Here is a 14,208-nt window from a genome sequence, read left to right on the forward strand (position 1 = left end):
ATTTGCGGATTGCAAATATGACTTCGTTAATTGTTCTACTACAGGAGATGAACCATGGATATACATCTACGATCCTTATTCTAAACAACAGGCCACAAATCATTCTCAGCAACAAAGAAACCCAGACATTCCAGATCAATCAAATAGATTGTGATTACCATGTTTCGAGATCAAAAGTGGTGGTTTTCATAGATAACATGGAGGAAGGTGCAACAGTCAACAAGGAAAGGTATTGTGAGACATTAGATAAACTTAATAAAGGGTTGAAAAAGAAAATATTACAAAAATGTTACAATAAACGACAATAATGCACAACCTTACACTAGCAATATCATGCACACCAAAACTGCCAAACTTGCGAAGGTAATCACACTTCCTCATCCAGCATATAGTCCGTACCTAGCGCCTTGTGATTTGGTTTTGTATTGAACCATTCAAAGACATCTTCAAGGCAAGAAATACAGCTATAAGCTCTTGATCTCAAAACAATAGTGCAAACTTGGCTTTGTAATCAAGGTGATTTTTTGGAGGGGGGAGTGCATTTCAGGCTTTTTTGTATAGAGGGAAAAGTGTCGAAAACGAATGTGGATACATCAAGTGAACAGAACCAGAGATAAAACTCTGAACTTTATGTAAAGAAACTTTTCTGCTTGTATCGTTAATATCACACGTTTGATTTGAAACACACATTACTTATTGACCAATCTTTATATAATACATTAGAATTTTGTGAATGCTCCATGGATTAGGGAATTACATATCTTCCCTTGACGCAACTTTGACACTGCGCCCAGTCACGTACCTCGTCTGATCCCTCTTTCCTAGTTGCGATCCTACGTACGAATTAAATAACAATTCCGTAAAAATATTCGAGTAATTCTCTGTAGCTTCAGCCTTGTAGTCAGCATATCAATGCTGGCAACCCTTTGTACGAAGGTTTCGCTAACTGCCATCTATCGTCAAAACAACGAACTAGAAGATGAGCAATGCGCATTCGCATAATACACTCTTTCTTCGTTTGAAGTAATCGTATTGCGGAGTGTGAAAAAAAGGGCACCATATAGGCATTGACAGCAACAACCAACGTGGAAGGAGCACCTCACGGCATAGGGACACTAGCTAAGAGACTGGAGCGGCGCGAGTGTTAAATCAAATGGTGAATTTTTACTCTAGTGCGTGAAAATTTTAAAGTACGTGCCATCATGCGTGATAAGTTATTCGCTAATAACAATAACAACAATAATAATGCCCTTTCGGATAATATATCCGAATTGTCCGACGTGACCATATCTACAGACGTCGATGTGGATATCCATGAAGTCCGGTTTCGCGTGGACAGAAGAAAACTAGAACAAATGTTAATCGGTAAGTATTATTCCTCATTTCATACGTAAAAACTGTAAATCATTCTCTTGTAAGTAGAACTCATGACTGTCAATGTTACGACCAAAGTCATTTGTCAAATGTTTACCTTGCATGTTAGTGAATTTGATTTTTTTTTTTTTTAACTTATTTGTTTAAAGTGATAATATACATATCTTTGACAGCTCTCTAGGATGGTTCCTACACGTTATTATGGAAGATAAGAAATGCTGTGTAAAATTGTGGAGAACAAATTGTGAGGGAGGGAGGCGTTTACAATTTTTGGTAACCAAAGGCGAAAGAAATTTTATTTTCTGTATGTACGTACGTAATTTTAATTAGGAAGCTAGTTAGTAATGACCTATTTCAGGTAGTAGTGATGTCATGATGAAGGAATATAAACAAAACTTTGTGTAGCAAACTTTCCCGTTGCGATATTAATGCAGCTACGTAAACAGCTGATTTATCCCTCCCTTACCCCCTCCTACGTCTCCTAGGGTCTATGCGTGGAGAGAAGCAGCAGCAGTCACTGCGTGTTGACGAGATACAAAAGCTCGATTGTTCTTTCTTTTTTCTATTTTTATTTTTATTTTATTTTTTTAATAAATATCTACTACATATGTCGTCTGTTAATTCGTGTATATGCCATGGAGATCCAATGGAACTATTAAGGATTGGTTTATTAAGCTCTGTTCATTTTTTTTTTTTTTTCCAAAGAATGTTAGCACAGACGTCGTTAGCGGGGTTCGTGGGAACGCGTTCCCCCAAATTTTAATCGTATATATTTGAAGAAACTACTACTTTTTATATATACTTTTTGTCGGAAAGATTATTTTGATTTTGAATCATCCGATCCTCCTAGATTTAAGAAAGTAACGACGCCAGTGATCGTAGTTTAATACCAGCTATGGATTTAACGTTTTTTGAAAGAAAAAAAAAATACTTAGCCCTAAAATGGATGTTGATAATTCGCACCTCATGATATGTTGTTTAACAAATTTATTTCGTGATACAATTTTTATAGCTACGTCAGCAGTGGCGTATTTAGGGGGCTTCGGGACAATCCCCCCCCACCCGAAATCTTTCTTACTATAGTAAAGTATATGAAATATCTTGTAGAATTTTCCAGTTTTCAGGCAAAGCCCTTCCCGAAACAAAATCGTAAATACGCCACTGTACGTCAGTAAATGTGTTAGCAAGTCAGTTATATACAAGTGGTCTCTGGACCCATATGAAGGGTCAAGTGGTTAGGCTTAAATACACACATACACATCGGGCTAAGAAACTTCTTTGTAGAGATTCTTTGCTGCACATCAAATGCGTTGCTTTGGTGTCGAAAAAGAGTAGCCTATTTGTAGTTTTCAAGACATTCACCAACACTTTCGATACAACGAAGAACATATTAAAGTTATAACTGGCATTTCACGAGTTAGTGGTTAATGTTCCAAGAAGTTAAGACTGAGTCCAGTGATCTAGTTTTACACTGGGACTAAACAATACGTTCGGAAGAGGATTTAAAAACTTGGCTAATTTACTTGCCGTAGCAGTACACAATACAGTGTCAGGATTGCCGACCGCGAACTCGAATCTGTAATGATGCGATTACGAAGGATGAACGGTAACCGTAGCACTACCATGGTATTCCACCAAAAATATCTGTGGAACAATTGAAAATATGAGGAGAAAGTAGCAGAAGTCTAGTGGCTAATGCTCTTGGCTTCGGTGCGAGCGGTCCCGGCTTCTGTTCCCGGGGAACTCGGTAGAAAAAGTGTAAAACGCTTTTTCAGGCCAGCCACGCTGAATTCCATTTTCGTCATTCACACCAGGCAAATGCCGGGGTGGTACCTAACTTACAGGTCCCAGGCCGCTTCTTTCCCTTTCCCCGGATAGTGTGCTCGCTAAGGGGCGCTGTCCCTCAAACGTGACGGGCTACATGGCCCTAGATCTCGAAAGCCCAGAAATCTAATTCCTAATCCTAATCTTCGAATAAATAGTCTAGTTTTCCATGTCAATTATATTACTCAGAAGATAAATGTTCAGTTATACTGAGAACAATAAGAAACGAATTGACATTTTATGGGGGATGCAGCAATTTGTAAAGAGGGGGAAATAATTGTAAATGTTTGAAACAGGCAAAAATTGGGCAGTGACAAAACTAACTAGACTGTGCTTTACACTGAGAAATCCTTATTTGTGCATCCGTAAACGAAACTTGATCTAAATTCTCCTCAAACTTTACGTAACAAGTGGATCATGGAAAAAGGAACGAATTCTTGTACAGTGAACGATAAGTTTTTTTCCGTTCATTAAAATTTATTTTGGGAATAACTGTGGAATGTACAGTTTCATCGGGTTTCAAAGGGATGGAACGTACAGAAAATTATATTCTTTTTAATTTACTGGAAACTTCACAAATTGCCCTTCCATTCTGAAGTTATTTACGAATATCACAGAAAAAGGTGTAAAAACTACTATACATGGATTTTTTTTATTGTAAACCTCTTTCTTGGTAGATGTCAGGACTGAGCGACACACACACACACACACACACACACACATATATATATATATATATATATATATATATATATATATATATATATATATATATATATATATATATATATATATATATATATATATATATATATATGTATGTATGTATGTGTATGTATGTGTGTGTGTCAGATACGGGACATTTCCTTAGCACCGTCTCTTCAGGCTTCACTTTCGAGGGAGCAAGATTCTCCACCAGGGGCGGAACCAGGCCCGTATCCAAGGGGAGCCGGCTAAATTTTTACTGGTCCCGTAAAATTTTCACGGTAGGCTTACAAATGGACTAGGTATATAATATGGTTGGATCAGCCCCTCTAACTTCTATCACCCTCCTACATTTTGGGGCTGGCTACGGGCCTGAGTAGAACCAGGACAGATCCCAGTGGAGAGAGGCTGAAAGATTATTTTGTCGTATGTGCTTTAGCCGCTGAAGGGACTAATGACCCCTCGCCCCTCCCTATGGTTCAGTCTGTTTTCCACTGGTAACAAACATTTTCAAGATTTCATTAATATGCTATTATGTTAGTAATTAAGATTTATATAAATATCTCACTAAGAGAACGGGGGGACAATTCCCACCCCCTTCTTTGTCCAGCTGTAATGGTGTGCCAGGGTTTACTGTGATATATACGTATCATTATTGGATTCGGCTCCATACTATACTCTCACTTGTTTGCATCAGGCTGGATTTTCAAGAGTAGCTGCTCTGTTCTATATATTCGATTTGCCCATCCCTTATGATATATGTGGATAAATATTTTGAATAGCATTCGTCGGAAACAGCATCGGTGAACAAGACTTGGTGTATCAGAAGTTCAGTTCATTCTTTAAAATCCATCAGATTTTCACCAAGAATAATTGAGGCGTTCAAAACTCAAAACTATTTAGCCATTTTTTGGGTTTGTTTGTTCAAGTTGTACTCATTTTTGACTTGGAAAAGATAATTCTTTTCAAAGGCAAAATCGATTAACTTCATAGTGTTCACAATTTGCGATTAGAATGCGTAAACTAATATACTACTCTGTACTGAAAAATCTCGTTCGATGGAGTTAATCGGTTTAGCATCTGAACGCTTCAATTCGTTATCCCACTAGCCACCGGATTAAAAGTTTATTAAAAACTAGACTTACAATGTGTTAGTTTCAAGGACCTAACGTCCTCTTCATCAGACACCAACATCAGAGTGTTGGTGTCTGATGAAGAGGACGTTAGGTCCTTAAAACTGTAACACATTGTAAGCATAGTTTTTAATATATTTCATTCTGCTCTGGTCAGAACTGTGTTTTATTTGTTAAGCTACTTATCCAGAGCCATGGAGTTTGTTCATTAAAAATTTGGTGGGGAAAACAACTAAATTAACGCTGCTCCCCGCTAATTGATGGCTAGAGTGCGCGCCTTTGAAGGAGGAAATCTAAAGCTGCCAACGTTCGAAAGGAAAACGTACGGACTCTTCATGTAGGTAGTGGACGGAGAAGGGGGTTGTACCGATGGTGCTTAAGTAGTAAAGGAATAAATCTTTCTAAAAATAAAAAATAAAGAGCGAATAGGCGTATGTTTGTCTCATTGATGAAAGGAGATTGAGGCAGCTTTAATCAAGTATGTCCATTCAAGGACGCCCATCAGTGGGGGCAAGTTGGGTTGCTCGCCTCCCCCTAAGAGGGAATTGGAAATACCGAAAACCCAATAGAATTTTTACATTAGTTACAGTAAAATTTGAAACTATATTTGAAACATTGCTTATACTTGCTCCCCTTGGAAACCACAATATGGGCCTCAGTTACGTCTTATTTTGAAGACTGTATGAATACTGTGGAAACTGAATAATACTACTACTACTAATAATAATAATAATTAATTAATTAATAATAAACTGCTAGAGACAGTAAAAAGGATCACACCTAGATAGTTTCAATTTCGTTCAATAGATGTCAACCGCTAGAGCAGCGTTTCCCAATCTTTTTTCAACTTGCGGCACACTACGGCTATAGCTTGAATTCTCGCGGCACACTGATAGATATTGTTATTCTTATTTGCAAATATAAAATACCATGGTAATTTTTCCTGTTATTACTGATCTCCTTCTCACAGAGATGAAAGCTCGATCACTGTTTTTTCCCTATGGGCGATTCTCAGCGTTACGCACGGGACATTCGTACACAAAAACTGCTTTTTTAAACAAAAATGTACTTTCAAATAAAATAAAAAGTATGTCAAAATTAGGGAAAAAAATTATTAGTGCATAGTCAAATAAAATGAAACACACAAAACAATTGCAAATTTGAGTTATAAGCCAAAATTAAGCGTTACGCACGGGACTCAGATAGAAAGCTCATTTGACAATCTCAATTTCATTGGACATTTTCTGCGATTTATGACAGCATTTTAATTTTATATGCCATCACTTATGTTCTACATTCATTCTCCTTACTGTGCCTTATAATTTTTAAATTGTAAAATAGAATTTAATTAGCTTGACACTGTTTTCTTTTTTGACTCGCCGTTACGCACGGGACAGAAAAGTAACCATGCAATTGTTTGGTTGTTCTAAGACTGTTATTATGCAATATCCTTACTAAAGAGATTGATATTTTAAGATTAACATTCGGACATTAATAAACACAAAAAAATTGCATCCATAATTTAATTTAAATGAACTAAATTACATTCCAAAGTATCAAAGTCGAACTTTGCTAGGCAACTCGCTTAGTGTTATTACCATGTATTTAGGGTATTTGTCTGAGTGTTGATTGGTGTTCAAACCACATAATGTTGTATAACTGTTGAGCTGCTCGATCCTCTGTGCTACCTACCAAACATTGAGTCGTTTGAACGCTGCCATTGTCAGGTGAAATGGGAGAAAGTGAATTGAAGGGAAACAGTTGGTTTTCGGTTATTTGGTATGATTGTTACTTCACTACAGTGAAGATTTGCTTTGTGTCAGTTTTGGGGGGCGCTGATTCACAGGCATGTAAATAATATGGATTCACAGGCAAGTAACTCTGTTCCAAGTAATATTGTCAGTGATGTACTGAATCGATCGACAAAACCAACGAGTGGCGCTGAAAGGGCTAGAAAATATAAACTTAAACATAGCAACAAGGTGAGACTGAAAAATAAAGTGAGGATACAGCGTTATAGGCAAGTTAAAAGATTAACTCTTTTCCTCTCATGTTCCTTTTGCGAAACTCAATCCGCATTGTTTCGTTGTTGGCCATTTAGAAGAGGAAAACACTCTAAAATGTGAAGAAGAACAAGGTAATTCAAGTTAGATTGGTTCAAGGAAAACGAAAAGTGTGCCAATGTATAGAATGATATATTCACCAAGTGATGAGAGCGACATTAATTCAGAATACAACAACTTTGAAGACGATGTTTATAATGATATTCCAATCCTTCAACTGTCAGGCTCAAAATGGACAATATTAGAGCACGTGTATTTCTCGTAGTTAAATTTGATTGTGGTTCTTCCAGAAATAGGATTAAATATCGGTATGTATGTGTGTCTGAAAGTGATGTAGAAGAAGATGGGGACAGTAGAGTAACAAATCTGAAATGCATGGACAACAGTTGTTCAAAGTTTTGCTTTGATGAAAATAGCAGATCTTATGTCTCATTTGATCAAGTTTTAAATATAGTTCAAGCACCTAATTTTCTGATAAAGGGTGAAAGAATATAGTAAAAAGTTGCGAATCCATTTGCCTCCTACAAAACTGTCAGACCAACTTAGATACCTGCCTTTTTAATGAAAAGAAAATGTGCGATTTATCATGATAATTTATTTTTAAGCCTCGTGGTAAATGTTTCATGTAACCTAACGTAAACGATTTTGGTAGTTATGTTTAGTTATATTTGATTTAGTTTCTCTCAGCAAATTCATGTTTCTTTGAGTTAATATAAAAGTTTATTCTTCATTGTTTAATCTCAATAACAATAAACACGTATTGAAATCTTAATAACTTAATTTTATTCACTTCCTTGGATAAATCTGTAAATGTCCCGTGCGTAACGTTACGCACGGGACAACATTTCTATACCTCATGAAATGCATAAGGAGGATAATAAACAAATTTAATAAGTACCACTAACAGGCTAATTATAATTCTACTTTGGAGCAAAAGTTTCAATACTTTATCCTCTGCAATTACAAAGGAAAGACGAAAAATACATGTTTTCCGTTACGCACGGGACAGCGAAACATGACATGAGAAAACTACGATTTTTGCCTACCAGGATAAAACATTAATTAAAACAAAATTGTCATTTTTTTGCCAAAGGTCCACTTCATATTTTTTGCTATTGTTCATATAATTACAGATTTAAAATTTAGTTTGAAAATTATTTGAAAATTGGGACATGTGAACAGTATTGAGCGTGGTGTAGAACAGATAAAGTTTATGTGGTCAAAACCTAGTAAATATATTTTACAAAAAGATTTTAAATGTCTCAGTATATAGTTACATTACTTCTTAATAGAAAAACATAAACATCATAGTTTCAAATTAATTTTGAAAATTTACTGACAATGGACCACTTGCCAGAGAATCGCCCCTATGCTAATTCATTATGCTTATTTTTTATTCTAATTTTAAAATAGAAAACAATTGCAATGAAATATAGGACTCAGATTTTTAAAAATACGCTTTCTTTTTCGAAAACTGTATCCAACCTTTCACTAAGAACGAAGATCACTAAATAAGGAACGAACAAACAAATGTCTTGTATTTTTAACTTATCTGTTTTAACCAAAACTGATGCATATTACTGCAATCACAAAGCTTGCGATGTGTCGAAGTCAAAACACACTTGAACAAAGTGTTGTTCTGTTATTCACTTGCGAATGAGTGTTCTATGAACGTTCACTTGACACGTACCGTACAAGTGCTTCCATTTTCTAGGTGTTAGTATGACTCTCAATTGAAGCGTAACATAGCAGCTAACCGTGGAAATGTGTACGAGTCGAAATATTGTCTGCTACACAGTAATAGATGTAGAATAATATATTGCAATTACAGTAATTTTTTCCATGGTAGAAATTCATAGTCATGTGAAATACAAAAATATACATTTTTTCCCCTATGTCTTGCAACTTAGTTGCTATAGAATTAATAATTTTGTTTCGATTTCCTCGCGGCACACCAGCAGTCCGTTCGCGGCACACCGGTTGAGAAACGCTGCGCTAGAGGATGTTCGCTGCAATCTGAGTACGATGTATAACTTCTAGTATTCTACAATCATATATTTTTGTTTGAATAGTAAATATGTGACATGAATAGTCACCGTTATTCGTGAAGATGTTAGCAGATTGACTCCATCAAAGAACTCGGCCAAAATAAAGCTATCTTCTATTGCAATAAACAGAATTCGAAAATTCCCTTTAGTTCAGGAGTTATTATGCGGAGGGGGAGAAGCTGATGAACCATGATTTTGTATATATATATATATATATATATATATATATATATATATATATATATATATATATATATATATATATATATATATATATATATATATATATATATATATATCGGCCATTCCATCGTAACGGGTGTTACATTTGGACGAATAGAAATTGTTATAGAAATGTCCGTACTGGGTCAAGATATATCAAACTGCCTCGAAACATCACCGTTTGTCTGTCTTATAGTAAACATTTAATTCGTTACATGTACATGATACCACAACTCAGTAAGAATGAAAAATGTGGTGTAACGGGCGTTACAGCAATTGGACATGCACCTTTAGATGCATGTAAAGTTAAGCCAAACTCTGCGAAGGTCCAGCTCAAAATTTGTTTCCAATTATGTGTGCACTTTTCTGAAAGTATGATGTTACGAATGTTACAAACAGAAATTCCACATGTGTAATGGTTTTTATTTTAAAAAATGTTCAATACCGTAACGGGTGTTACACAGTGCGAATGAACTTAAACCAACTTCACTTTTAATGAACATATTGTGTAAGGGGAAAAAATATTACCATGTTAATAGATAAAAAAAAATACACATGTAGTACAGTGTAGGAAATAAAAACACAAAATAATAAACATATAAATCAGAAGAATGTAGGAAATAAAAACACAAAATAATAAACATATAAATCAGAAGAATGTAGGAAATTCAGTATTAAATATGTAGGTCTGTTGATACACTGATCATCAACAAAAGCCAATTCTTCTTATGTTTCAGTAACATTAACTCTGGAACTAAACTGCTACACAAGTTTACGTTATTCTTAAATTTTCATAATCGGATTTGGTAGTTTACCAATCACGTCATGAAAATGAATTATACTGTGCCGTGCTGGGAAAATCAGCGCCCGGGGCGAAAGTATATGACGGCGCTCCCATACATATTAGTGAGGTCGACAGTCCAGCCGCGAAGCGACACTATGGTTGGGGAGACCGTAAGAAAATTTTCGAAAATAAGCCCTTCTTTTCCTTGATTTCGAGGATTTTTTTATTCCTTTTTTCCTTACATTTTACCGTATATATGTGCACATGCATTTTCCTAACATGAGTAACATTATAGTACCAATTCCTAAAACAGGAAGAGGATTTAAGTGCATACTAATTTGTACTGATATGTGAAGTATTTTTTCTCTTTTTATCTTCCCGAATTTTTCGCCCCCCTTACTTCGGCGCCCGGGGCATTTGCCCCAATCCCCTCCTTAAGGCACGTCACTAGTATATTTTCTAAACTTCGGCGTAGTTCGAATTCCTTTTCGCCACAAGATTTCAAGAACATGACTAATATCACCATTTTCGTCCGCAAGTCCTTGACAGATTCCAACTTGACGATAGTCTTGGATACTTATTTCATCTTTCATTGCCAGCAAGACAACATTCCAGCTCAAACATCTTCTTTCCTCAAAGAGCTGATCACAACTTCATTCAGAGTCTGTGTGTGCATCATTGTAGTGTAGGGTTTTTTCTGGTTTCTTGATGAAAATCTGTCGCGCTGTAGCCTCTAATGATTTGCTAAACGAAGACTCTCAATAGCAGTGTATTGGGCTTCTGATAAAGAAGTAGACTTTTAGTATGTTATGAGTACTCAATTGAAATATGGCGCTTTTATGATATTTAATCACTACCCTGAGTTGCGATTAACGAGGGCATGAGAGGGAGTTCCCCATTCCACGATATCTCCTAGATTTTATTTTCTCTGGCGTGCACTTCATCACCTCCGGTTCAATGTCCCTTAATTCGCACACTGTTCACCCTTATCATAATTCATGTCTTCAGAAGAGGACCCTCTATAACTTTACTAACTTCAAATTCTCTCATTAGAGTCATAGAGCTAGCCTAAGTGTAAAAAAATATCACTGTCAAACCAAGCTAACAATTCACGTGTAACACCCGTTACATTGGCAATGTAACACTCGTTACGTAGTTTTTGCCTACTAAATTATAAATATAATGATATTCATATTCCTGTTGTATTGTCCATGTGCTCTTTTTTTACTTTGGCAAAAGATAGACTACTTCTGACTTTTAGTGCAAGTCGTATAGGAAAAGATATATCCTTTTTGTAACGGGCGTTACATAATTACATTGGTACCAAAAGTAGTCAAATAGTAGACTACTTAATATACTAACAGCCTTAAAACTCCTGAGCTTCAGTTCCTAAGGTGTACGTGCTTGTCTATACCGCAGTGAAACTGAATCAAATGCTTATCATGTGTTGTTTAGGGGTGTCCAATATTGTTGGTAAATTCTCCCTTCGACTGGCTTCGTACAGCATGGAATTTCAATTGCTCAAAAAGACAAAAACTAAAACTTTTTAACAAGAAATCGATCTGCATAGTAAATTTTGAACTTTTCTGGTCATTTTTATTTAAAACAATTTTCTATCCTTAGGCTCATATTTACCTGGAATGGCCGATATATATATATATATATATATATATATATATATATATATATATATATATATATATATATATATATATATATATATAGTGAAACCTGTCTATGTTGGCCACCATCGGTTCCATCGAAAAGTGGCCAACTGGGGCGATTCTCAGCGTGACGCACGGGACATTTGTACACAAAAACTGCTTTTTTAAACAAAAATGTATTTTCAAATAAAATAAAAAGTATGTGAAAATTAGGGGGGAAATGATTAGTGCATAGTTAAATAAAATTAAACACTCAAAACAATTGCAAATTTGAATTATAAGGAAAAATTAAGCGTTACGCACGGGACTCAGACAGAAAGCTCATTTGACAACCTCAATTTCATTGGGCATTCTCTGCGATTTATGGCAGCATTTTCATTTTATATGCCATCACTTACGTTCTACATTCATTCTCCTTACTGTGCATTCTATTTTTTAAATTGGAAAATAGAATGTAATTAGCTTCACAGTATGTTTTCTTTTTCGACTCACCGTTACGCACGGGACAGAAAAGTAACCATGCAATTGTTTGGTTGTTCTAAGACTATTATTATGCAATATTCTTACTAAAGAGACTGATATTTTAAGATTAACAATTGGACATTAACAAGCATAAATAATTTGCATCTATAATTTAATTTGAATGAATTAAATTACATTCCAAAGTATCAACTAGGAAACTCACTTAGTGTTATTACCATGTCTTTGTGTTATTTGTCTGAACTCTGATTTGTGGCGTTCAAACCATACACCGTTGAGTCGTTAACAGGTACGTATGCAGATACGAGAAACTGTTGAAAAAACAGTTTGTTGTACTGCATGAAAAATTAAAATTAGGCAGCATTACTCCGTTTTACAAAAACATTTCTTATATTGCTATCGAAATTGTAGCCTTCTTGAATAACCAGTTTTCCTATGATTATAGCGTTTTCGAAGTGACATGAAGAGTAAATAAAAATATGGTATATGCTTTGCATAGGTCTCGTTTACTTTTACATTTTATCACTAAAAATTCGACACAAAATACGAAAAAACACACAATTCCATTATAGTTGGCAACTATGACGTTCAAGAGAGAAAGAATGATTTCTACACTTGTAACGAACACGTTTAAGGCTATTCACAAATGATTGAGACAAACTGGAAACAGTTTACAAGAAATATATATTTGAATTATACCAAATGTGATCTTTTTGTACTAAGCATATTTAGAAATCAAAACTTGTACTTTTCCTTTTTCTTTCAGTGATTGTCTGGCTTTTATTCATAGCTCATATGAGAGTTTAACTGTATATTTGAAACTTTTCTATCATGATGATACGATATATATGACACTTTTTTTGTTCTTAACATTTTCTAAGTGAAAATTTTGTAAAATAAAGTGTACTGTATAAAATTTTTTTCCAAATTTTATTGATAGTTGGCAACCCTGACATTTGTGAGAAAATTATGAAATTCCGTTAATTGGTTAGCATGAATTGGTATTCTACTGTGAATAGGAAATGAGAAAAATGAAACTATGCTGAGATAATCCAGTAATTTAATACATGGTACGAACACCACCCCCTTTATCTCCCATTTGCGAAGTTTATCCAAGGGTTACGGAGTGGCACTCATCGGATTCGGAATCAGCACCCCAAAATCATATAAGATCAGCTGAAAAACATTATATATATGAAAAATCATTGTAGAGCTTCCCCGGACTATAAGGACGTACTAACGTTATCCATTGAGTTCTGATATGTTCATATAAATATTATTATTATTATATTCTTCTTCTTCTTATAATAATAATAATAATAAATAATAATAATAATAATAATAATAATAATAATAATAATAATAATAATTATTATTATTATTATTATTATTATTATTATTATTATTATTATTATTATTATTATTATTATTATTATTATTATTATTATTATTATTATTTATTCTGCTTGTTGGCAGGTCCAGATATTAATGAGAGATTCCCGTTAATTATATATTAAAATTCTTTTTTCCCCACGACTTCTGACACATTCTCATTAGTTTTCCTCTCTACCCAGCTGTCTATTCTTCTTCACATCCACATTTCGAAAGTTACCAGTAATTTTTCGCCACTTTACGTATTGTTTGTTTCTGACCCATACAGTACAAGACTTCACACGAAACATTTTACGAGACTTTTCCCTAACTCGTTATTAACCCTTTTAAGATATATCGTAGTTTTTACTACGAAATAATAGTGTCTTCAAAATTCGATTAAAAGAGAACTAAGAAAGATATTTAGTTCCATTTTTTTTAATTATTATTATTTTACAAGAAGGGAGGCATTGAAGAAAGCCTTGGAAGGGTCTATACGCTTCCAAGGGTCGGAACATAGGGGGGTATAACGTCATCACT

General features: G+C 34.7%; 1 protein-coding gene across 1 annotated transcript in view; it reads left to right on the top strand.

Annotated features, from left to right (window-relative positions):
• The first annotated feature begins 1,008 nt into the window (after positions 1-1,008).
• The window catches only part of BicC (protein bicaudal C), a 444,159-nt gene continuing 430,959 nt past the window's right edge, over positions 1,009-14,208 (top strand). The window contains exon 1 of the mRNA XM_081759695.1: positions 1,009-1,365. Coding sequence (XP_081615821.1) covers positions 1,203-1,365 — 163 coding nt within the window. The 5' untranslated portion in view covers positions 1,009-1,202. The remainder of the gene's footprint in view (positions 1,366-14,208) is intronic.

This window comes from Thermobia domestica, chromosome 5, assembly GCF_964235325.1.
Source record: "Thermobia domestica chromosome 5, izTheDome1.hap1.1, whole genome shotgun sequence".
Lineage (NCBI taxonomy): Eukaryota > Metazoa > Arthropoda > Insecta > Zygentoma > Lepismatidae > Thermobia > Thermobia domestica.